General features: G+C 40.3%; 1 protein-coding gene across 6 annotated transcripts in view; it reads left to right on the top strand.

Annotated features, from left to right (window-relative positions):
* The first annotated feature begins 4,521 nt into the window (after nt 1–4,521).
* The window catches only part of LOC126282052 (ATP-dependent translocase ABCB1-like), a 150,111-nt gene continuing 129,140 nt past the window's right edge, over nt 4,522–25,492 (top strand). The window contains exons 1-4 of one of the 6 annotated variants that reach the window (XM_049981485.1): nt 22,325–22,380; nt 22,487–22,558; nt 24,633–24,745; nt 25,063–25,123. In XM_049981485.1, the coding sequence (XP_049837442.1) occupies nt 24,654–24,745; nt 25,063–25,123 (153 nt within the window). In that variant the 5' untranslated portion in view covers nt 22,325–22,380; nt 22,487–22,558; nt 24,633–24,653. The other 5 variants (XM_049981483.1, XM_049981487.1, XM_049981486.1 and 2 more) reach the window with 5 other exon arrangements.

Raw genomic sequence — 25,492 nt, 5'->3', positions numbered from 1 at the left:
CGCGATGGTGGAATGATTACAATTCGTCACCTCGGTGTTGTTCAGAAGCTAGTTAATGACGAGCAGTCAGAAATACCCCGCACTCCCCACTGCATGATAACGTCGCGCGATGGTGGAATGATTACAATTCGTCACATCTCCACTGCTGTCACCTCTCCACTGAAATCAAACACAAGGATATGTGGGAATCCTCGGTGTTGTTCACAAGCTAGTTAATGACGAGCAGGCAGAAATACCCCGCACTCCCCACTGCATGAAAACGTCGCGCGTCGGTGGAATGATTACAGTTCATCACATCTCCACGCTCTCGAGTACACTGACGTGGATCACTGTCTATTGTTCGTTTACACGGATAATAGCGATACTTCTTAACACGAGTAAACTGTTTTCTTATTGTCTCCACTGCTGTCACCCCTCTACTGAAATCAAACACAAGGATATGTGGGAAACTTTCAGATTTCTCCTTTTGTCACTCCACTTTCTAGCGTCTACAGCTCCACTCGCTTTCTTCAAATAACTAAATGAAAATTCGGAAACTCAAATAGCAGCAGCAAATTACAAAGAAAAATGACAATTGATAAATAAACCCATTCCAACCGGATTACGAGGTACGACTAGGCTGTTAATGGGGTAGGGTGATAACTTAGAGAGAGGAGGTGGCAGGAGGAGGAGGAGGTGGACAGGCAAAATGTAGGAAAGCGGAGATGATCACAGGTTTGTGTTAAGGGGGGGGGGGGGGGGGGAGGAGGTAATGGAGAGAGTGCTGGGAAGGAGGAAATGGATATGGGAAGGTGAGAGAAGAGGCGTCAGATGGGAGGGGGGGGGGGGGAAGTGGGGAGTTGTAGATAGAGAGAGGGGGTGAAAGAGGTGAACAAAGAAGGGAGGGGAGGATTAGGTAGACTAATACAAGATTAGAGTAAACACACACATGGGCAGCAGCTGGTATCAGGTCGTACTGAATAAAAGTCATTAGCTATGACTGCCTAAGACTTCAGGGATAGTTAGTCACCTTTATTTTGCCAACAAGATCTTAAAGCGATTGAGACAGTTGAAGGACGAAGACAGTTACGAGGGTTGTTCAACAAAGAATAATCATGATTCTTTTTGACAGCATATCTTTACTCGTTATAATGTTTTTGATTGTTCTTCTCATAGTAGTCTCCCATAAATGTGATGCACTTGTTCTAACGTTTCTGCCAGTATTCAAATACATGCTGGAAGCCATGTTTTGAGAGGTTTAGAAAGTCGCCTCCGCAGCTTTCACTAGTGCTTCCGATGATTGATAATGCCTCGCACGAAGGCGTTTCTTTATGTTAGAGAAAAGAAAAAAGTCACATGTAGCTAAATCTGGACTATAGGGAAGGTGAGGGCTGCAGTTCACGTTGATTTTAGCAATATATTCAGCAACAATATTGGCAATATTCGGCCGCGCATTATCATGATTCTAGGCGCTTCAGTCTGGAACCGCGCGACTGCTAAGGTCGCAGGTTCGAATCCTGCCTCGGGCATGGATGTTTGTAATGTCCTTAGGTTAGTTAGGTTTAAGTAGTTCTAAGTTCTATGAGACTGATGACCTCAGATGTGAAGTCCCATAGTGCTCAGAGCCATTTTGAATCATTATCGTGGTGCAGCGTCCACCCTGTTTCAAGGAAATGTGTCTTTCGCGCCTGATATGGACTTGGAATGTTTTCAGGATGTTACTGATGTGTGTGCAGGTACAACATGTTGATGAACCATTCCGTGCATATCAAAGAATGAGATGACCATAACTTTTCTAGTAGAAGAAACCATTTTTGCTTTTTGGTGGGATTGGTGATGAAGGAGATTTCCACACTGAGCCTTGCTGTTTGCTCTCAGGATAAAAATGATGTAGCCAAGTTTCATCACCAGAAATTACATTTGACAGAAATTCCGGATCATTCTCTAACATCAACTTTAACTACATGCAGTCCATTTTTTCGGTTATCAACGGTCTTGGAACCCATCGGGCACAAACACGGGTTGCGTGCAGTTTTTCCGTCAGCAACGTGTGGTTGCCACCCGATGACATGCTCAGTTTTTCAGAAACCGATCTTAAGATAATTCGTCCATTTTCTCTCATAATGACAGCATCAGTGTTGATGTTTTCTTCCATAAGAAGCTGCTCCGTAAGATCCGGATCACCGGGTCCACCTTCCTATGAAATTCATTGTCTCACATCTCTAAACTTTTAAACTACCTTAGAGCTGTACTGTAGGGAAGAACAGAATTTCCATAGGCCTCCTGTAACATAATATAAGCCGCAGTTTAGGATTTGTTGAGAGGAAAGCAGAATTTCGAAGGATATTTTTCCTCGCGTGTTACCTCAATCGCAGCGGTTGTCGATACTGAACATGTCTGACATTTCCCGCTTCTCACAGGCGGGAACCATGAGCCCCAACAATGAAACTACTATGGCGTGTTTGTTGCACTTTAAGCTAACAGAATATCATAAGATTAAATTTTAGTGCGAGATATTATGACCATGAAAAATTATGTTCATTCTTTATTGAACAGCCGTCGAAGAAACCGGAAGTCTACATGGATAGTTAAGTAGTGGCACCCAGCAGTCATCTCGCAGACAAGTACGTACAAACTTCCTTGAGAAAGTACACAAGTTTTCCGAATCGACAGCTTGTGACTAGAATGAGATTTTCACTCTGCAGCGGAGTGAGCGCTGATATGAAACTTCCTGGCAGGTTAAAACTGTGTGCCCGACCGAGACTCGAACTCGGGACCTTTGTCTTTCGCGGCAAGTGCTCTACCATCTGAGGTTAGGAGACGAGATACTGGCAGAAGTAAAGCTGTCAGAGTGGGCGTGAGTCGTGCTTCGGTAGCTCAAATAGTAGAGCACTTGCCCGCGATAGGCAAAGGTCCCGAGTTCGAGTTTCGGTCGGGCACACAGTTTTAATCTGCCAGCAAGTTTCATATCAGCGCACACTCAGCTGCAGAGTGAAAAATCTCATTCTGGAAACATCTTCCTTGGCTGTGGCTAAGCCATGTCTCCGCAATATCCTTTCTTTCAGGAGTGCTAGTTTTGCAAGTTTCACAGGACAGCTTCTGTAAAGTTTGGAAGGTAGGAGACGAGATACTGGCAGAAGTAAAGCTGTGAGACCTGGCGTGAGTCGTACTTCGGTAGCTCAGATGGTAGAGCACTTGCCCGCGAAAGGCAATGGTCCCGAGTTCGAGTCTCGGTTGGGCATACAGTTTTAATCTGCCAGGACGTTTCAGCTTGTGACTAGATTGATTTTGAAAGAATATAATAGCATGGGCAAGAGAAGTATACAGGGTGTTACAAAAACGTACTGCCAAACGTTCAGGAAACATTCCTTACACACAAAGAAAGAAAATACATTATGTGGACATGTGTCCGGAAAGGCTTACTTTCCATGTTAGAGCTCATTTTATTACTTCTCTTCAAATCACATTAATCATGGAATGGAAACACACAGCAACATAACGTACCAGCGTGACTTCAAACACTTTGTTACAGGAAATGTTCAAAATGTCCTCCGTTAGCGAGGATATATGCATCCAGACCCCCCCCCCCACATGGAATCTCTGATGCGCTGATGCAGCCCTGGAGAATGCCGTATTGTATCACAATACGAGCACGAAGAGTCTGTACATTTGGTACCGGGGTTGCGTAGACAAGAGCTTTCAAATGCCCCCATCAATGAAAGTCAAGATGGCTGAGGTCAGGAGAGCGTGGAGGCCATGTAATTGGTCCGCCACTACCAATCCATCGATCACCGAATCTGTTGTTGAGAAGACTGAAATGTGCCGGAGCTCCATCGTGCATGAACCACATGTTGTGTCCTACTTGTAAAGGCACATGTTATAGCAGCACTGGTAGAGTATCCTGTATGAAATCGTGGCGGTGAATCGAGGAAGTACAGTACATACTGACGAAACTAAAATGAGCTCTAACATGAAAATTAAGCTTTTCCGGACACATGTCCACATAACATATTTTCTTTATTTGTGTGTGAGGAATGTTTCCTGAAAGTTTGGCCGTACCGTTCTGTAACACCTTGTATAATCACAACCCGATTACGTCAGATGAAACACTCCTTTTCCATCTTGGTGTGGAATTTAAGAGATTAAGGGAAAATAGTGGAGGTAATTTCGATACCTAAAGAACGACATACTCCTACGCAACCACATTTTGATGACATCATCGTTGAAGCAACATAGAAGCGTAATTTTTCTTCCTTCCGGTGCAGTCGCCCAACGATGATTGATGAAGAAGACGTAGCGATCAGTGGGCCCCGCATTTATCACGTAACAAACGCCACACCGATTATTCTATTACTTTATTTTGTCTCTTTTATCTCCAGCGTACTAACGGCACTACACAGCTCGTGAAACGCGAAAGTCTTATCAGGGCACGACATAGAGAGCTTATCAGTTCTGATAACTTTCCAGATAGGAAAAGAGCTTCCCGGACTTGGAGATCGATCTCTGCTTTACGTAAGCTATACTGCTCTTATAGAGGGGCGCGTGGAAACGTGCTGCAGTAGTGGCACGAGCAGTTCTAGTGCAGAAGCCGCTTGCGGCAACCGTGTGGGTACCTGGTAAGATGTGCTTGCCTCATATTTCTTAATCACTTAGCAGGTTAGCTTCTCAGTGCCAGAGCAAAGTGGACTCTGTGTTCTCAGGTATGGCAACGATTCATGAATTTCATTTTCGATATTAGTTACTGTGCCTAATGGTTTTACATAATCTACATTCTACAGTAAAAATTGTAAACAATACAATTTAGATGTCCTACTACTTCATTAGTTTTCGTTGTAAACAGTAAACTGGCTTGTTTTATGTTGTACAAACAAGAGTGCCGTATTACATGGCAATACTGTGATTTATACACGAAAGGGTTCTCGAATTGTACGTGTCATTCACGCCTATCAATAGCTACGTGTTTCACAAGTACTCTCAGAAACTGAAAATAATACCCTACCTTGCACTAAGCACAAAGGAAAGGGGTACACTATGAAACGTCACTCAGAGCATAAAAATACAGACCATGAAACAAAAATAAATAAAACTGACAAGCTCGTCTTGTTCAGTAAGACATAGTGTAACAAAGACATTATGTCTTAACATCAAGTTACTGAAGAAACGTCGATTGGTCCTTTTGTCTGATTATGATGTTTATCCACCCACCGTCTGCGATTATATCCTCATTACACACATCATATAATTGAACACACGATGTATTTAGTCAACCAAATCAGCTAACAACAAGAAAAACAGTGAGACTAATGCTCATCATTGTTGAAACATGTTGTCAAACCACAAAGTATAGAAAAATTGTCTTAATTTATTGACAGCCTTTTATAAAGGAAATTAAATCTAAGCATCATGTAAATGAATAAATCAGAGTGTAACCATTGTATAGACTACCTCAGAGATTATAAGACAAATGAGAAAGAAAAAATTAAAAGTGTCATTGTTCTGCAGAATAATTGCTGCTGTGGCTTGTGTATTACCAAATAGAGATATAATCTCAACATTTTATGATAACTACAGAAATGTAAATATTTCTGACAATATTTATATAGGGGTGTAATACATCAGCTTCCTCAAATTATATGTAGAATAAAAATAGTTATCTTACAAAATATTATGAAACTTAGCACAATGACTTTAATGTGAAATATGTGGTTATTAAGTCATAAAGTATCAAATTATAGCTCTTTAAAACCGATAGAAAAATATTTAAATATCAACTAATAAATATATAATTACACTCTTCAAAATATGAACTACTATTTAAGTAAATAAACTTAATTGCATAACCATAAATGGTTACAGAAATTATACCAAAGTTAATTAGAATTGCAATTCCAAAATTACTTGGTAATTACATCATGTTACAGCTCTTAAGAACATTTAGTGGAACTAAATTTACAAATAATGCAAAGTACAAGTGAACAGATAAGCAAAAATAAAACATTACCACAACAGCCAACAAAAATGAAAAACAACTGAACTTAAATTACTATTTACATATTAAAAGTTTTTCTGTTAACTAAATATGACTTCTCTGTTGTATAAAAATAGACATAGATATAAGTCACTCTTAATACATCACAATCCATGGCACAGTTAATGCTATTTAAACTAAACATTTCAGTGATATTGGTAGCATAAAATTATACATTCTAGTTTCATGAATGGTATGTAAATTTGAAGTGAAATATTGAAGTCATATACATGATTCAATGTAGGGTCTTACAGAAATTTAAAACATATGTAAGTAGGTAAGTCGAGGAACTACTATAGTGTTGTTAAATAAGTAACAGTATGTTAATGGACAGGCAAAAGTTCACATTATAAATTTACACAATTTAAGTAACTAATAATTATAAAAGATTTCTCTAGAGTTTTGGTGTAACTCTGCATATGAGAACAGCATTAACTCTATGAAGAATGGAAATCATTAACTGCAATTTTCTCAATATATGGCTTATGAATCCGAAGGATCACGAAATCTTGAATTTCTATAATTATTTGCTACGTATATCACACTATATTTCATTGACAATGTGTTCATCTCAGTTTACGTCTTACATGTTAATTAATATTTCGTCTTATTTTACTGTCAGAGGTTCCTTAATTACTTAGTGGAAAAACTCTGCGTTATGTTACGTTGGAAGATTCGGTGTGTCTTGGAAGGATGTCTAATTCTTTAACAGTAGTCGTACTGTTTCCGATGTTGATGACATCAAATGTACAGGCATTTTCATTTAACTGCGTTCATTCGGCTTACACACATTTAATTGAAAATTAGTATCGATAACGGAGGTGGCAAGTCTTTTGCTCAGTGCCATTTTCTGAACTTGGATAAAGGACGTTACACTTTGTCTGTTATTGTAATTATTGTACTTCGAGATAATACATATTATTTCAGCTGCTAATCTAACTTGTTTTTCAAAGGCCTAAGTGCCGATTTCCTGGATTATAATGAAGCCTGATAACGACTGTCATATTTCGCGTTGTCATCATTACTTGATTATTATCGTTGGTGCTTTGTAGTGGATTAGTGATTACAGAGGGAATTGTAGTGTCGTTTATGGCATGTCGCGCATGTAATTTATTTGTGTCCTTTACGCCAGTAAGAAAACAATTTGTTCCTTCTTCCTGAAAATCTAAGTGTGTGCAGGTGATTTTCTAATTCTAGTCGTTCCCACTGATTAACGTCAGAGTCGTGGTAGACCCAGTGGACACTACATGGGTCTTCCATGTCCAAAAGGCAACACAGATTGAGGATCACGTAGGACACCATACAAAACTCTGTCCGAACAGTACCGACCGACCGCGTGTCAACTTCAGGCGACAGGCATCACTGGAAGCAAATATGTTGCATCATGTAGTCAGCACTCAGCTCTCCCTGCCGTTGTCAGTTTCTGTGTCAGTGGCCGCTACTTCCCAGTTAAATGGTTCCTCAAGTGCCCCCACAATGACTCAATGCACGCCGCATGCCATCAGCGCTTCACTGTAACGGAGTGTCATCCATATAATTACTAGACAGGCACCACCGTGTTAACTACGGATATTTGACGGGAAACGATGTTACTAGTGTGGCAAAGCCGTTGGCCCACTCGTACAAGGGATATTGGAATTTGAATTTATACTTACTCGCGGAACTCGAAATCACATCAGTAACTGAAATTGAAGTGTAGCCAGTGATCTTACCGTGACAAGAAGTCAATTAAGCGTTACAACGTTCTGACCACCATTCTTTTGTAGCTTCTTGTAATCGATTAGAAGATAACTGTGACAGTCGGATGGCAGAGCTTAATTCCCTAGGCTACTAATCACTCACATGAGTGGTAAAAAATTAAAATTTTAATAAGTCGCTGGTCAATCCTTGATGGAATTTACTTCAAACGAACATCCACACATTAATAGACACCTCGTAAGCCAGGGTACCTAATGCGAAGGAAGATATTTAGTGTATCATTAACATATGCCTGAAATACCATTCTATTAGCCGATTGTGAGTGGCAATAAACAATCAGACGTCCTTGTGTTTTTCCACAATATCTGAGCCTGCCATCCAGCTTCACTAGGATAAATTTACATACCTGTTCCTCGATAAGATGCTCCAGTTCTCCTACATACTTAGAGGCTGTGGATAACTCCAGTGACTGATCGCTTAACATGTAGTCAAGCAAAATAGGAACTTTTCATGTATTCACATACAGTACGTTACGTTTATTTACGAGTTAACTGGTAAAATTTGCACAAGGCGCTGATCATCTACAAGTGTTTCTGTATTTTGCAACAAGTTTTTGACGATGTCAACTCCCAGCACAAAGCTGCATCGTCTACGAATAACCTCATGGTTCCATAGAACAGATGTTGTGGGGCAGGTCATCGTAAGGTACATCAGTCGCTTTCCTTGTTTCGGACTATGGCTCGTTAGTAAATATGGCGTGACATCTGTCTCTTAGACGGTCGTCTGACAAGTCACTGAGCTCACGGAATTTACGGTTCGGACCTCGCTCGATGGCTTCCTTAGACTGGCATCGGTCTCTACACTACATGAACGAAAGTCTCCCTAGTCACCTCTGTCATGCGGAATTGGCTCTTAGACGTCACAAGAGGCTGATACGTCAGCATAAAAGGTAGCAGGGCCTATCGTCTATGCAATAGAGTTGCTGTAATAGTCGAAAATATCGGCCAGGGAAACCCAATAATTCGGATGTCACTAGACATCATGGACTTTTCTACCCTTCTAAAGATGTCCAGGTCTATTTTTGGTGATGTGATAATGAAGTGGAACCATGAAGCAACTATCACAGCGTATTGAAAGTCAGGCAGACCTCAATAAATGACGTACTGGGACCGTCAAATCTTCCAGAAGGTGGTTGCAGAAAAATCGCATGAAATCTTTGGAAGGTAACACTTGTGCTTTCCAGTATGTTACCAGTACTTAAGCTAGCACAATTGTTGCGCGTAGGGAGTTAAAATTAAAAAGGGCGAGTAACTCGTCATGAGTCACACGTTTCAGTTGTCAGTGCTAAGCGAAGGTTGAGGTGGTGTAAACAGAGGCATCAATGGAGAGTCTATGACACGAAACTAATCATCTGGAGCAATGGCTCACGCTATACCCTGTGATAACTGACAGGACGGTTTGGGTGTGACAGATGCATGTAGAACGATCGTGTGTAATGACAACAGTGAAACACGAACTGGGTTGTTTTGCGGTGTGTGTGGTTAAGTTGTGGTTCCCTTATTGCGATTAAGAAAACGCTAAGTGCGGAGGGACAGGAACATATTTTACTGCTTTGTGTTCTGACTACATTTGAGGGACAGTTCCGAGAGCGTAATGATTTGTATCAGCATGACAATATGCTCTATGATAAAATTTAGCACTTGCGAGAAAGTGGTTCCTGGAATGGCCTGGACTGCCCAGAGTCCCCTCTTCAACCCAGTGGAACAACTTTAGGATGAGTTAGAACGTCGGTTTGGCTCCAGATCTACCTGTTCTGGTTTCTGCCATTGAGAAGCAATGAGCTGCCATTCCTCCACGTTCAGAAATATCATTGAAAGTGTCCTCAGCAGAGTTCCAGCCGTCGCAAGGGCGACGGGAGGACACAGCCTCCATTAACGTCCACTGATTAGTTCAGGATACTTTTAGTCAAGTAGTCCTTCTGGCAGTTCTAGGTATGCGATAGTGTCTAACGTAGGAAGTGCATTGTGATCTTCATCGATGAATCAGTTGCAGATACAGAATCCAGTGATACGGCAATCATTATCTTTCATGTCTGTGCCTTTATGGAATGTGAGTATTGGGACAGGTAACTATAGTTATTTACGTACGGTTTTTATAAATCTGCGTATAAGACTGGCTTCCAAATTTATTGAAAGCTGATTGCAAAGTTTCCATTTGCCTTATTCTGAAGTTATATGGCGAGTGTAGAAATACCATTTGTCTTCGTACAGATCTTAATTCCACTTATTGTTGTGGCCTATACGTATGGAATGTAACGGGGGCAGTTGAAATGTTAAATACTTCTTTTTATCAGACCAGCTTGATAAGATTCTCAAACACTGGCCAATACTCTATAATAGATTACCTTGTGTTTTTCTGTAAGATACCCAAGACTGGCTAACTCTCACGGACGATCGAAATTTAGTGCGGACGTGAATGTGAGATGCTTTTAACAGTTTCCACAATGAAACATTGTCTCAAAATATGGTGGAAAACCCAAAGAGATTCTGGTCGTATGTCAAGTACACCAGCAGCAAAAAACAGTTAATACCATCACTGCGCGATAGCGATGGAAATGTTACCGATGATGGTGCCACTAAAGCGGAGTTACTAAATACAGTTTTCCGTAATTTCTTCACAAAAGAAGATGAAGTAAATATTTCAGAATTTTAAACCAGAACAGCTCTTACCATGAATTAAAATAAAAGAAGATACCTTAGGTGACGCGAAACAACTCAAATCACTTGAGAAAGCAGTCATCCGGTCCAGATGGTATACCAGTTAGGTTCCTTTCAGAGTATGCAGACACAATAGCGCCTTCCTTTACAATCATGTACAACAGCTCACTTGACGAAAGATCTGTTCCTAAAGACTGGAAAGTATCACAGGTCACATCAATGCTCAAGAAAGGAAATAGGAGTAAGCCATTGAATTACAGACCCATATCACTGACCTCAATTGGCAGTACGATTCTGGAGCATGTAATCGAACATTATGAATCACCTTGAAGAAAATGACTTATTGATACAAAACCAACTCAGATTCAGAAAATATCCTTCTTGTACAACACAGCTAGCTCTTTATTCCCATGAAGTAATGAATGCTGTCGAAATGGATTTTAGGTCGATTCTATATACCTAGATTTCCAGAAGGCTTTTGATACAATTCCTCACAAGGGACTATTAATCAATTTGCGTGCATATGGAGTATCGTCTCAGTTTACTGGACTCGTGATATCTTCTCAGAGAGGTCGTAGTTCGCAGCGTTAAACGGTAAACCATCGACTAGTACTGAAGTGATATCTGGCGTTCCGCAAGGTAGTGTCAGAGGCCCTCTGCTGTTCCTGTTTTATGTAAATGATCTTGGTGATAATCTGAGCAGTCCCCTTAGATTATTTGCAGATGATGCTGTAGTTTTGCCGTCTAGTAAAATCATCAGACGATCAATTCCAGTTACAAAGTGATCTAGAGAGAATTTCTGTATGGAGCGAAAAGTGGCAATTTTCACTAAACAAAGAAAAGAGCGAGGTCTTCCACATGGGTACTAAAAGAAATCGTATAAATTTTTGGGTATACGATAAATAGCACAAAGCTAAGGGCTGTAAACTCGACTAAATACCTAGGCATTAAAATTACGAGCAATTTAAATTGGAAAGACCACATAGATAATATTGCGGGGAAGGCGAAACAAGACTGCGCTTTGTTTGCAGAAGACTGAGAAGATTCGATAAACCCACTAAAGAGACAGCCTACATTTAACTTGTCTGTCCTCTGCTGGAATATTGCTGCGTGGTATGGGATCCTTACCAGGTAGGATTGACTGAGGACATCGAAAATGGGCAGAACGTTCAGCTTGTTTCGTTTTATCGCCCAATAGGGGTGAGAGTGTCACCGATATGATACGCGAGTTGGGTAGTCAGTCCCTGAAATAAAGGTGATTTTCTTTGGCGCGAGATCTATTTACGAAATTTCAATCAACAAATTTCTCTACCGAATTCGCAAACATTTTTTTGACACCTACGTAGGTAGGGAGAAATGATCACCATAATAAAATAAGAGAAATCAGAGCTCGAACGGAAAGATTTAGGTGTTCCTTTTTCCCACGCGCCATTCTGGAAATGAATTGTAGAGAAGTAGTATGAAAATAATTCGATAAACCCTCCTCCAGGCTGTTAAGTGTGAATTGTAGAGTAACCATGTAGAATAGACGTTTAACAGGTACATATTACTTTTCCTAAACCTTTTCGCCACGGCCAGGTGTTACTTCTCTGTTCCTATCATTGTTTACTAGTAATGCGCCTGCATACGACAGGGATCGCAGTAAGTACTGAAAACAGGATGGCGTGCTTAGACTCATTTTCAGTTTGTCCAATCAAATAGAAGAACTAAATGCGTACGTCTTTCGACTTGTGTTGTATGTAGTACGCAGTGCCAATGGAGCAGATGACAAAAGTGATTTCTTATCTTCAGTGAACCAAAGACAATCGTAGCGAGGATAAAATGTGCTTAGCAGTTGTCTTACCGCGTACTTATCTCCGGGATTACTGGACGTCGCTACATTTCTGTCTGCGTGTAATCCGGGTTACAGTTGCCATCGAAATTTCGCCATGAAGAAATGAAATACACAGCGTATCATAACGATGTGACTAAAAATGTCTTCGCCACGACTCAAGAATAGAACGTCAACATTGCACCGACCCGGCCCATGCGATAGCGAACACACTTCTGAGAAACTAACTGAATGAATTTTGTGCAGAAATGGAAATGGAAGGGCTGTGGAAACCTAAGTATAACATATTGTTTGCTCCTGCTCACAACGTTTGTGAAACCACGCTCTAGGAAGATTTTATACCCGTTCAGTAGCTCCGTTAGGAAACACTCTTCCTTTAGTAGAAAGATGTTGCACATCCACTTATTAGGGCAAAATTTATTACAGTAAAATCATTCACTCCTTGATACTCAAAAGATATACTTTGATAAAACTTCAGCTCAGTTAATCCGTAAATATATTACGAGAAAACACAGGGCCAAGTAAGAGCAGAAATAACATTAAAGTGAAATTAGAATGATACAGTCACACGGGCACTATTAACTGTTACGTTTTAAAAGAGATTAATTCTTTTAACTCTCTGTACATCAAACAATATAAAACATTACGGCACTAAAATAAATCTCCACTGGTCCTTTACCGTAATACGAAGTTATTAAAGGAAATTATATAGCATTCACCGCAAATGATTATCGTTAACAAATACCAATAGGTGACCGCGTAAGGTCAATTTCAATCAATATTTAGTAGCACATTACAAGAGATAGCAAAATAACACAACTTCCAATCTAAGGGCAATATGCTGTCACCAACAAACAAACATTGATCACTAGCAGTTCATTAGAATAACACTAGGTAAGACTAAATCAATAAAATTACCTCTAAAACATAAGCTCGGAAAATTATGTACAAGCACATCGAGACATCTTGTTCAGTTAAACATTACAGGACCAGAACCAAAGCACGGAAGATTTGTGCACAGAGTGTTCTGATGCTTCTACAACAAACACAGGAGTAAAGTTAGCTAAATGAATTACGCTTAAATACGTGCACCTATGTAATAGTCTCATCATTCGACAAAACACAGCAGTCCAAAACGCTTTTATCACTAATGGTGGCGAAATGTGAGTATATCAACCCTCCCAAAATATTTTCTTTGAAATTTCAGCCTCTAGGGAAGAAATTTGCAAGCAGTCACTTGAGCAGAGTATGAAGTGCGATTAATAACAGCAATGTAAGCCTTGAAATGACCATAGGGACCTAAATTCCAAATCCAGCGACTGCATAGAATTCACTGTATGACATGTCTAACAGGCCGCGATGCCAGCACAGTACCCGGAACATCAGAGTTTCGGCTCAACTCAGAATAGCGTCTTGCCCTGCTCACACCTACAGGACGTCCTCACATTGCATTCCATCAAAACGAGTCGTCCAACCCAGCCCACGGTGCTCCATCACTCCCGTAGTCCGTACCGATCTCTCATGATTGCAACACTCAGAGGGTCTTCCGTGTCACCTCACCGCCCTCTCGCCAACCTCCCACTCTACCCTCTCTTTTCGTCCAGCGCGCTGTTTAAGAGCCTTTTTTCTCGTCACGGAGCATGCTCCCTCCTAAAACCCACCAGCGTGGTCGCTGGAGTCGATTACGCTAGGGATAAAGTCCATGGGTGGGGATGCATCAGTTCACCTTTTGCATTGTTTGAAGAAACAAATTTTCGATTATGGAGACAGAGGGGCATGTCGTACGAACAAACCAATCATGTAAGTGCTTTTATGTAACATAATCACGGCACCGCGTCTTCCAGGAGAAATGTGGGGAAAGCTGGGTGGGAGCTGAAGGGAACTTCGTTCCTTCTTGGGATGCTATTTCGCTGCCTGCCACGGGTCCTCTGTTCGATGTGGCATACAATCCAAGCCAGATGGCGCAACAATCAAGGAAATGGTCTCAAAGACTGGAAAAGTAAGATTCAAATCCCGCTCTGGCCATCCAGATTTAGATTTTCCATACATTCCCTAAATCCTTTAAGTTCAGTGTAAGATATACTGTCGACGTTATTACCCATCATTTCCTTATTGAATCTTGGCTGCAACTACAAACCTACATCGCCGACAAGACATAAATTATGTTCCTTCCCTTGTCACATTCATATTGGCTTCACGCCACAGACAAGGACAATGGCAGACTCAATTTGTTAATAAATCTCTGTCAATAGTCTGTATTTCTGAAGTATAAATTATCCTACAGGCGTTTTACAGCTAAACCTCGATTTTTGGATATTTACTTGAGGTTTCTCATTACGGTGAAATGTTGCTGTGGTGCAGCGATTCAGTTGCATGTGAAGGAAATGTCACCGATAAAGAAATGGGAAAGGCGAATGAATATTAATGAAAAACTACAGAACTAGTAATTACCTGAGATTTATGAAATTGTATTTCGCAATTTATTTAGTATGAATTTCCCGTATGCCTCATCCTTAGTGCTCAAATACAGGTGAAATCATGATTAATGTGAAAACAGCGATGGGTGAATTTATAAATTAGTAGAAGCAGAAACGTTCTTGCAGACGGGAGTCCGATAACGTTCCTGCTTGCGAGATAATTGGTAACGAGCCACCAGTGACCTCCATATGAACTATTGGCCTAGTTTGGACAAACATATTCGAAATTTAAATTTTTCAACGTATTCATAATTTAGCTCATATTTCGCACAGGTCCACGGTTGCGGAAATGTGGCGCATGCATTTTCTGCTAAACACAGGTATTATTTAAGGCGCCATTACGATCAAAGGCGGACACGGGGGGAAATGTCTGTATCTTGGTCTCCAAGATCACCAAAATTCCACCCTGTAGACTTACTGTCTCGGGTCATATCAAAATGAGAGGGTATACTTTTGCGATTTATAATGTTGAAAATTAGGTGGACTGACAAGGTACGGATTCAGGAGGTTCTACACAGAATCTGAGGGGAATCGAACATGTGGGAAACAATAACAAGGCGTAGGGACAGGATGATAGGACACCTGTTAAGATATGAGGGAATGTCTTATGTGGTACTAGAGGCAGATGTAGAGGGAAAAACTGTAGAAGAAGCCAGATATTTGCATACATCCAGCAAATGGTTGAGTAAGTAGGGTGTAACTGTTACTCTGAGATGAAGAAGTTAAACATTAGAAGATTTCGTGGCAGGCCACATCAGACTAGTCAGAAGACTTATGACCCAAAAAAAGAGAATGTTGAATAACTGGAGCTTCAAACTGCACCGTCTTTGGCAGATTTTCGAGGTTATCCGGATTCGTGTGAGGCAATTCGTAGCTCGCTGCATAGACGAGAGTAGTATTCCATCCAAATGCTAGGACGGCATGTGGGACTCCTCCATTAAGAGCGAGTAACCCGTAAGCTGTTCCTTCGAATGTGCTACGTACTATGTACATATTTGAGCCAAGTTGTATAGGTGAAGTCGCTAATTCATGTCCGTGGCGTGGCTCTGGACTTGGAGATAAGCCTGTTCGATTCCTGTTGCTGGACGAAATTCTCATTCATAGTATTCGGCTGAAAGGTGAGGATAGCTTACGATCACCGATCATTAGGCCCATGCACAAGATTAAATTCCAAAACTCTTTGCAGTGTCTCATGAAGTGATGGAATGTGACACTGTTGATAGTGATGCGTTCGTCGGATTTTGACGTTAAGCTCGTTGAACTCGCTGGTGCTATGTCAGAGGATTAGTCTATGGGCCGGTACCAGGTTTAACCATCTTCCTTCCTTTATTCATGACAACACAAACCCAACACTAGACTGTATGAGCACTCATGACAGTCATACACACATCACAGATACACTCTTGTCACTTCGTAACAGGAAATAGGAAGGCAACTGTAAGCCGCCTTCACCAGGACCTTGCAATGAAGAATTTCTGCACCTCCTCCCACTACGCTAAAATCGTGATTATTTACTATTACATTGGGTGATATAGCTACCCCTACCTCTGTGTTTTATGCAATCCACAATACCTTCAACCACCATGTGGTAGATCTTCACATTCTCTTACCCACTGCTTGCAAACAATTAGTCCTATGTAAAATAAAAGACAGAGAAAGAGAGAGAAAAAAAAGAACCTTTGAGTAGTAAATGAACTACAGTTAAATTTATAGCGGGACATGTTTTCGGTGTAGGCCACGGTTTTCGAGTTATTGAAGAAAAACATGTTTGGAGGTCACTTTTGCACGTCTTTTCCTGAATAATTCGAAAGCTATGGCCTCTAGCAAAACGAACCCCAGTAGAAAATCTAACTGCATTACATTTCAGACAAAAATGTCTTCTTATTTTTTTCTGTACGGCTACTAGTTTGTGCAGAGCGAGCGAAATAATACGAAAATCATGCACGTGGTGTTTGAAACTATTGGGGGTTTCATTAAACCCAGCGGTAGGGGTAGCTGGGACATCTTCTATATAGGGACTTAACAGAAAATCGTAGGTTTTAAGTACATTTGAACTAACTCGTATAATACTTCATCTGGTATTCAGTGGTGGCTTCTAATCACACATTTGCTATAATGTGACATTATATGGCAAATTTCTCGTTTGGGGACTTTGTTTTTTGTGTTGGAACGCTATTGTTATCGTATGCTTTCACCTGTGACAGTTTTCACTATTGATTACGATGTAGCCTGCATAGCGTCATATGATACCAATGCAACAAAACGTTAACAACATGGATTCCCTATTAGGAAAAATTACCCTCCGGAGGAGAATTGTTACGCTGTTACAGCAGTTACTGTTTTCCTACAAATATTTCTATAAAATCGACAAAGAGTAATTTTTTAAGGAAGGGAATAACAATAAATGAACGTAGTCTCTTAAATTGAACATTTCAAAAATGTATGTTATTTAAAATTCAGGAACAGTAATTTACTTCCAACGTCACAGTGTACCTGAGGGTGAAAACGCTTTACAAGAATACCACTGGAAGTTGCTATTGTGGTCTCCAGTTCGTAAGACTGGTTGGATGCAGATCTTCATGCTACTCTATCTCGTGTTAGCCACATCTCCAAATAAATATTGCAACGAATATCTTTCTGAATCTGCTTTCTGTATTCGTCTCTTGGCCTTCCCCCGTGATATTTACCCCCACCTCCCACCCCACTGTCCTATCAACTGATCCTTCCTTTTGGTGGAGTTGTGCCGCAGATCCCTTGTCGTCCCAATTCTGTTCAGTACCTCCTCATTAGATAATGTACGTGAACGACCCATCTAATATTCAGCATTATTCAGTAGCACCATATTTCGAAAGCTTCTATTTTTACCTACATTGTTTGCCGTCTTTGTTTTACTTCCATCATTGATTACAGTTTACAGAAATACTTTCTGAAAATGCTTCCCAACACTTAAGTCTACTATCGATGTTAACCAATTTCACTTTTTCAGACATGCTTTTCTTGGCATTGCCCGTCTACATTTTATATCCTCTGTGCTTCGGCCATCAGCAGTTATTAGTCTGCCCAAGTAACAAAACTCATCTACTACTGTGTTTCGTTTCATAATCTAATTGCCTTAGCATTACCTCATTTAATTGGGCTGCATTCCGTTATCCTGGTTTTGCTTTTGTTGGTGTTCATCTTATATCCTCCTTCAAGACAATGGCTATTTAGTTCAAATGTTTTTTTCAAAGTTCTTTGCTGTCTCACAGAATTACAATGTCATAGGCAAACGTCAAAGTTCTTATTTGTTCTCCCTGGATATAAATTCCTACTCCAGATTTCTCTTTAGCTTCCCTTACTGCTTGTTCATTGTAAGTACTGAATATCATCGAAGATAGGCTACAACTCTGTCTCACTTATTTCTCAACCACTACTTCGCTTTCATGTACCTCGACTCCGTATGCTTCAGTAGAGGTTGTAAATAGCGTTTCGATGCTGCCACTTTCAGAAATTCAGTAGAGTTTCCCAGTCCACATTGTCAAATCTTGCTCTAAGTCCACAAAGGTTACAAACGTATGTTTTCTGTTCCGTAACCTATCTTCCGAAGTAGGTCGCAGGGTTGCGATTGCTTCGTTTGTTCCTACGTTTCTCCGGAATCCAAACTGATCTTCTGCGACGTCTGTGTTTTCTAGGTTCTCCGTTTCTCTGTAAAGAATTTGTGTTACTATTTTACAAATAACTTAATTTTCACCCTGTCAGCAGCTGCTTTCTTCGGAATTGGATTTACCGCATTCTTCAGGAAGTCTGAAGTTATTTCGCTTCATACATCTTGCTCACCAGATGGAGGAATTTTGCTATGGCTAGCTCTCCCAAGGCTATTGGTAGTTATGGCGGAATATCGTCTACTTCTGGAGCCTTATTTCGACCTAGATCTTCCAGAGCTTTGTCAAATTTTTCTCGCAGTATCATATCTCCCGTGTCCTCTTCACATACGTCCGCTCTTCTTTTTTGTAATGTTGTTTTCAAGTTCATCTCCCTTGTATAGACCCTCTGTATACTGCTTCTACCTTTCATCTTTCCCTCCTTCGCTGAGGAACAGTTCACCAGCTGAGATCTTGATGGTGATACAGCTGCTACCGATCCCCCCCCCCCCCCCCCAATCCTCCTTTAATTGTCCTGTACGTGGTATCTTCAATCTGTATATTGAGCAAGGAGTAGAGGAAACAAAAGAAAAATTCGGAGTAGGAATTAAAATCCATGAAGGAGAAGTAAAAACTTTGAGGTTCGCCGATGACATTGTAATTCTGTAAGAGAGCAAAGGACCTGGAAGAGCAGTTGAACGGAATGGATATTGTCTTGAAAGGAGGATATAAAATGAACATCGACAAAACCAAAACGAGGATAATGGAATGTAGTGGAAATAAATCGAGTAATGCTGAAGAAATTACATTAGGAAATGAGACATTTAAAGTAACCATGTATGGAAATTAACGACGACGATAAATAGTTTAGACAAGGAGAGAATAGAAGCTTTCGAGGTGTGGTGCTACTGAAGAATGCTGAAGATTAGATGGGTAAGATCACATAACTAATGAGGAGGTATTGACTACAATTGGGGAGAGGAGAAATTTGTGGCACAACTTGACTAGAAGAGGGGATCGATTGGTAGGACATGTTCTAAGGCATCAAGGGATCACCAATTTAGTATTCGAGGGAATCGAGGAGGCTAAAAATCGTAGAGGAAGAGCAAGAGATAAATACACTAAGCAGATTGATAAGGATGTTGGTTGTAGTAGATACTGGGAGATGAAGAAGCTTGCACAAGATAGAGTAGCATGGAGAGCTGCAGCTGCTGAAGACCACCACAAGATCTAGTATCTATACTTCTCCTAGTGAATTATGCTTCTAGTTCCTTAAATTTGTCCTCTAGCCATGCTCTTCCAGTCAATCAGATTTTTGAACGATTGTGTTCCCTTTCGCCTGCTTCACTTGTTGTATTTTTAAATTTGCTAATTTCGTCAGATGAATTCAACATATCTTGTGTTATCCAAGGACTCCTACAAGGCCTTGTCTTTTTAAATATTTCATCGTATCGTACCTTCAGTATGCAATGCCTTGAAGTTAACCATTCGTTTTCTATTGTATTCCGTTCCCTTGCTCCAGTCAACCATTGTGTGATGCTCTCTCTGAAGCTCTCAACAACCTCACCTTCTTTCAACTTATCCAGGCCCCATCTCATAAATTTTCTACCTTTTTACTATTTCTTCAGTTCTAATCTACAATTCATAACCAATAAGTCGTGGTCAGAGTACACGTCTCCCCCTGGGAATGTCTTATTGCTGATTCCTAAATGTCTCTCTTATTAATATATAATCAATGTGAAACCTTCCAGTATCTCCAGGTCCCTTCCATGAATACAGCCCTCTTTTATGTTTCTGAAACCAGGTATTAGCGATGTTTAAATTTTGCTCCGTGCGGTTTCGTCTTTTATGACTTTCCGCAAGTCCATATTTAGTTGCTACTTTTCCCTTCTTTACCTACATCGAATTCCAGTCTCCCATCACGATTAAATTTTCATCTCCATTAATTGTCTGAATATTTTTTTTATGTCATCATACATTTATTCAATCTCCTCATCACCTTATGATGTAGCTACCACGACAGATTGTAGTACTGTGGCAGGCGAGAGCTTCATGTGTATCTTGCCTTCAATAATGCGTTCACTGCATTGTTGATAGCCGTTAACCCGCATTCCTATATTCTTAGTCGTTCTTAAATATTCTCCTGCCTTACATGTATTTGATTTTGTACTTATTGCCCTGTATTCTTCTGACCAGAAGTCCTGTTCTTTCTGCCATCGAGCTTCACTAATTCCCACTATATCTAACTTCAACCTATCCATTCCTTTTTTTAATTCTGTGACCAATGTGCACTAGAAGTAAACTGCAGAGATGACCAATGTTTTTGTGAATCGGTTTGTTGGGACGATACGTTTTGACCACGTGTTGAGGAAGAGAACTGTGGACAAATATTGAATCATGTTTTCGTAAAACTCAGTAATTTAGCTTCGTTGTATTTTATTTGACATTGACGTTCATACGCTTCACCTTTATCTATCCCTATAACCTACCTATGTACGATTGGTTCATGAAGTCATGATGCTGAGTCTCAAATATCTATATACCAGTTTCTATATATCAAATATCTGAAATGTTATAGTGAAACTTTCCGTCTATTGCACAGAAAGGACAATGAAAATTCAAAACATAGACATTGACGTATTCTTATTAATCGTGCTAAAATGTATTCCTCCATATCTTTTAAATCAAAAGGCCTCAAAAAACTGCTTGATTTGGTTCATCATATTAAAAATAATTTCTTATTAGTGTGCACTACCTAACATGTACTGACTGCCACAGTTTTCGTATTCCAGGGTGCCTTCATGAAAGTGCTTGCCCCAGTTAATGGGCGAGGAAAATATTGATAGACCACCTAGATCTCATGTAATTATTTACCCAGTATCAGACCGTGGGAAGACTAAGGCTGTGGACCTACTTGCAGGAAGCAGCTGATTTGAACGACTACTGTCGGAAAGGTTGTAGAAATCGTAACACAAACGAAATATTTAGAAACCAACACAAAGAGATATATTCTGGTATTTACACAGAACAGCGTACTCTTAACGAAGGGCTCCTTGTACTGACGTAGAGACATTCACAGAAAGACATGACAGAGCGTGGTCCTTTAGCTACACATATTTAACTGGACAAGAATTCAGGGAGAGAGGATACTGAACCATGAGATCTAGGTTTCGGCAACAAAATGGTGGTGGCGGACCTCAATGAACCTTACCGCATGGCTGCTGCTGCTGTTCTAATGTAGTACGGATAAATACTCGCGATCTCTAAACGACCGAAACGGCATCGAATCCGAACGTGGTTACTAGACTGTGCCCGAAATCCGGAAACGGTAAACTTTACCGCAGCATGGTGAAGCGAACGTATCGACAAGACGTGGTCGCGGTCCAGGTGGCAGCTTGTGGTCGTTCCAAGAAGCAGACTTTGCAGAAAGGCGAGAGCGGCGATGCTCAGGGATTTGGTTAGCTGGTCGGCGCCTCATACTAGTGTACCTGCAGTTGAAAAACGTAGATCCGGTATGAAATTTCTGACTGGTCAAGCTGCTAGCCGTTGCCTGCTGGGCAACGGAACTGACCACTTCCTTCTCGTCGTGTAGGTTTCCTAACGTGACTGCACCTCGACCGTTGGAACGTCCAACATTACTGTGTTCGCGCGAGGTTTAAGGCCAAGAAAATACTCAGTATAAACTGAACCTTTCTTACGGCCGCCCCCATATTTAAAAATTATTAATTCTTGTCATAATCGCGGCCGCTGAAATTACTTCAGAATCATCCTTTGTTTCAGGATTTGCGTGGCTGCTCACACGCTTATTACGGCACGTGGCGTTCTTGGGACGGTTCGTGACACAATGTGATGTAACTTGATGTCAGACGACAACTCCGTGGTCTGGTTTTACGTCCATCCGTAGATTTTAAGTGTTTCCTATCATTTAACGCTTTTATCCGTCTGGAAATGATGTGTGCATCGAGTTACAGAGACGGCGTTAAAAATAGGTCTTCCTACGCAAGTGGTGTCAGTTGAATGAGAGCAAAAGGTACGGGCACAACAACTGAAATGGGATTATGTCTAGTAAAAGCACTATCGTGCTCGACCTATATTCTGTCGGAGCTCATTTTTTATGTATTCTTCCAAAACGACAGCTACCACGTCCGTTGAGCTATGACTGGGAACCTGAATATCTTTCAGTACCGATCACAGATAACATCCAAAGTGTGAGTATTTGAAGCCAACTGATAACGTCAGTTATTACAATACGCAAAAAGTCATTAAGTGCATCCAAGTACACTCACCTATAAGTGCACCGTTGTGACGGGAATGAGTCCACAGCTTCATATACCGATCATTTTCCAGGAGCTCCAGGAGCTACACTCCTAAATTCAGTACTAATCACTATAATCTGCCATGTCACTAAATATTAAAAAGAAGATGAGAATTACTTGCAACCAGAGGAGCTAATTACTTTCATTTATCTCTTATAGGTGCGCATTATTACCGATAAAGAAATAGCAAAGTTTGTCATATTTACGTTTCTAAGTCGCCATTAAATGTTTCGAATACACTTTCTCATTTCACAAATACAACGTAAATACAGATGCAGTGTCTTACTTATCCGCTTAGAGGAATCTGCGACTGCGAGAGTATGAGAGGAGCAGCCGGATGTTCGTTGTGATAACAACTCATATCGCGACTGCGCAGCCATTATGGCGAAGGATTAGATATCGTTGTGGTCGTCGTTTAGCGATTGGAAACTAATGCTACATGAAATTCTGCCACCTAAAAATCGCTATTTGGGAACCCTCATTTCAACACGTTACATGTAAACGGGAAACAGTGAGACGTTTCTGTGAGACAGCAGTTTTTAGAAGGATGCGGGTAAGTTACAGATTAGATAATACCACTTACAGATAAATGTGCCTGTGGCTGAGAGCATCTTTTTCCGAAGGAGAGCTGTATTTACCACTCTCGTCACATCCCAGGAATTTGAGTGCGGAATACTGAGAACCGATGCCGTGTGTTTTACGCGTTACATCAAGAAAACGTTTCCCTGGGACGTCAATTGACTGCAGCATCCCACACCCAAGATTTCTCCGAAAGCGGCGTACAATAAGCGTTCCTTTCTTATTCCCTCAACAAATGTTAATCATTTTCGGGAATTTACAGAGAGGAAATTCAGTCAAGTGAAGATGACGCCTTACCTGTACCAATAACGTAGGCCATGGCCGTACAGATACTTCCGTTCCTCTGGCAGAATCTTAATGCAGCTCTAATGATGGAGCCAAAATTCGTACAAGATCGAAGCAGCGACAGTATACAATACACAGCAATATTTTCGCCTTTGTTACTGTCTTGGAATCTCATGTTAAATGTAGATTTGACTATGTACAATTGCTATAGACAAATGTACAACGTGCTTGCTCCTTACAGCATGATGTACGTTTCTTGACCCACATGGTGACTCATATCATGCTCTCCTCCAGGTAGTTACACACTTACTCGTTTTAGGAACACGTTGACAAGAGAAGGTAACGAATAGTTCGAATAATGTTTGCACTTCAGGGTCAGATCAGGTTGTAGAGAAAGAGTCTCTTGCTTTCCAATGTTGTCTGAGAATTAAGAATGTTATTTCCATGACTGTGTATTTCGATAACATCATCGTAAGAAAACTGTGGTCAGTACATCGAAAGAAATTGGAAAAGTATGATCGATACCGCAATATTTCGTTGACGAATGTTACTAAAGGAAAACTACTAAGGAAAAATACAGATGAGCTGTGGATCACCACAGAATGGGGATCTCAGAAAATCTTAACATTTCAGTAATAAATTTAAGATAAAGAGAAATATATGAGCACTATTTAACATAATAAAAGTGAAAGTAGTAAGGTACGATATTGTAAAAGGATGAATATGCAGTGCAGGTTATTGAAAGCCTTTGATTCAGTGAAATGAATAAAAATAGTTGATGCCTGTTCTGGAAAGATGACAAACACCGTTTAAGAATTGTCACAGTTCACTAATAAATGACTATTCTCAATTCTATCTCTGCAGTACAGCAGAACGTCAAACCATCTGTTTAGCGCACGTTTAATGTTTCCATATTCGAAGTGTTTATTGGCTACTTATTGAACACTGCTTTGTTGCGTATCAAACAAAGGAAAATTCATTTCTCAGGACATTGATGAATATTTGAAATTTACGTAACTGACATGTAAGAACTTCATACGTGACTACACTGCATTTATGTTTAGTCTGTTGCACACACCATTCACATATAGTTTCTTTGCAGATTTCTACAGCTAAAGGAAGAATGAAGGTCAAGGAAAGCGAGCCTGAGCCAATTCAAGTAGTGAGGGTCAAGCATCTGGACGAAGATAGCAAAAAGAATGATCCACTCGAAGTGTAAGTAAACTACACAAATATCTACCACTTCTCGCCCTTATTTTTTCGTACATAAATTCCCTTCATTATAAAGATTAAACTGCAATTAAGTTCTTGGCGCCATAAGTTGTATATACACTACACTTTTTAATATTTACCAAAGTTCGCCAATTCCGCTGTTTTTCTACATCTTACCTGAATGTATAATTTGTATTCCTATTTGTTGACCACCACTCTTAACAGCGTTATAGTGTTATTAGAGCCACTTTCAGCAGTTCAGTTTTACATGAAACACGATTACTCAGCACAGAATTTTTCTTTCTAATGTTTTGTTTCAGTGAGTTCACGGAACCAGAGAAAAAACAAGAAGAACTTCCCAGCGTGTCCTTCTTCAAACTGGTAAGGCGCATGTGTGCTTTACATAGATATTTATTACACATACAGTTAATTATGGGTATGATTTTTTAGATGATATTAATTTTAGTGATTCGAGAAAAATATCCATTACTTTATAAAAAGCTATAATTTTTATCGTCATACTTCATTTCATGGGTTTCATTGGACATCTGTACGTTCTCAGAAGTGCTTTCACATTTAAAATTCTGTTTCTATGGGATAGGTTCGGCTAACACCATCTGCTTTGATATAATACTGTAGCCACAAACATCTTTACCCTTTCTTCGCACTTTGCCGTTCAATAGACAAAGATAATTTAGTCACTTCAACCAAGATAGATTAGCTTAGCTTAATAGAACATATTCTTCGTGT

This window comes from Schistocerca gregaria, chromosome 7 (assembly GCF_023897955.1).
Source record: "Schistocerca gregaria isolate iqSchGreg1 chromosome 7, iqSchGreg1.2, whole genome shotgun sequence".
NCBI classification, from domain to species: Eukaryota; Metazoa; Arthropoda; class Insecta; order Orthoptera; family Acrididae; genus Schistocerca; species Schistocerca gregaria.
Note: the sequence above shows the minus strand (reverse complement) of the source record. Positions and strands in the feature narration are given on the sequence as shown.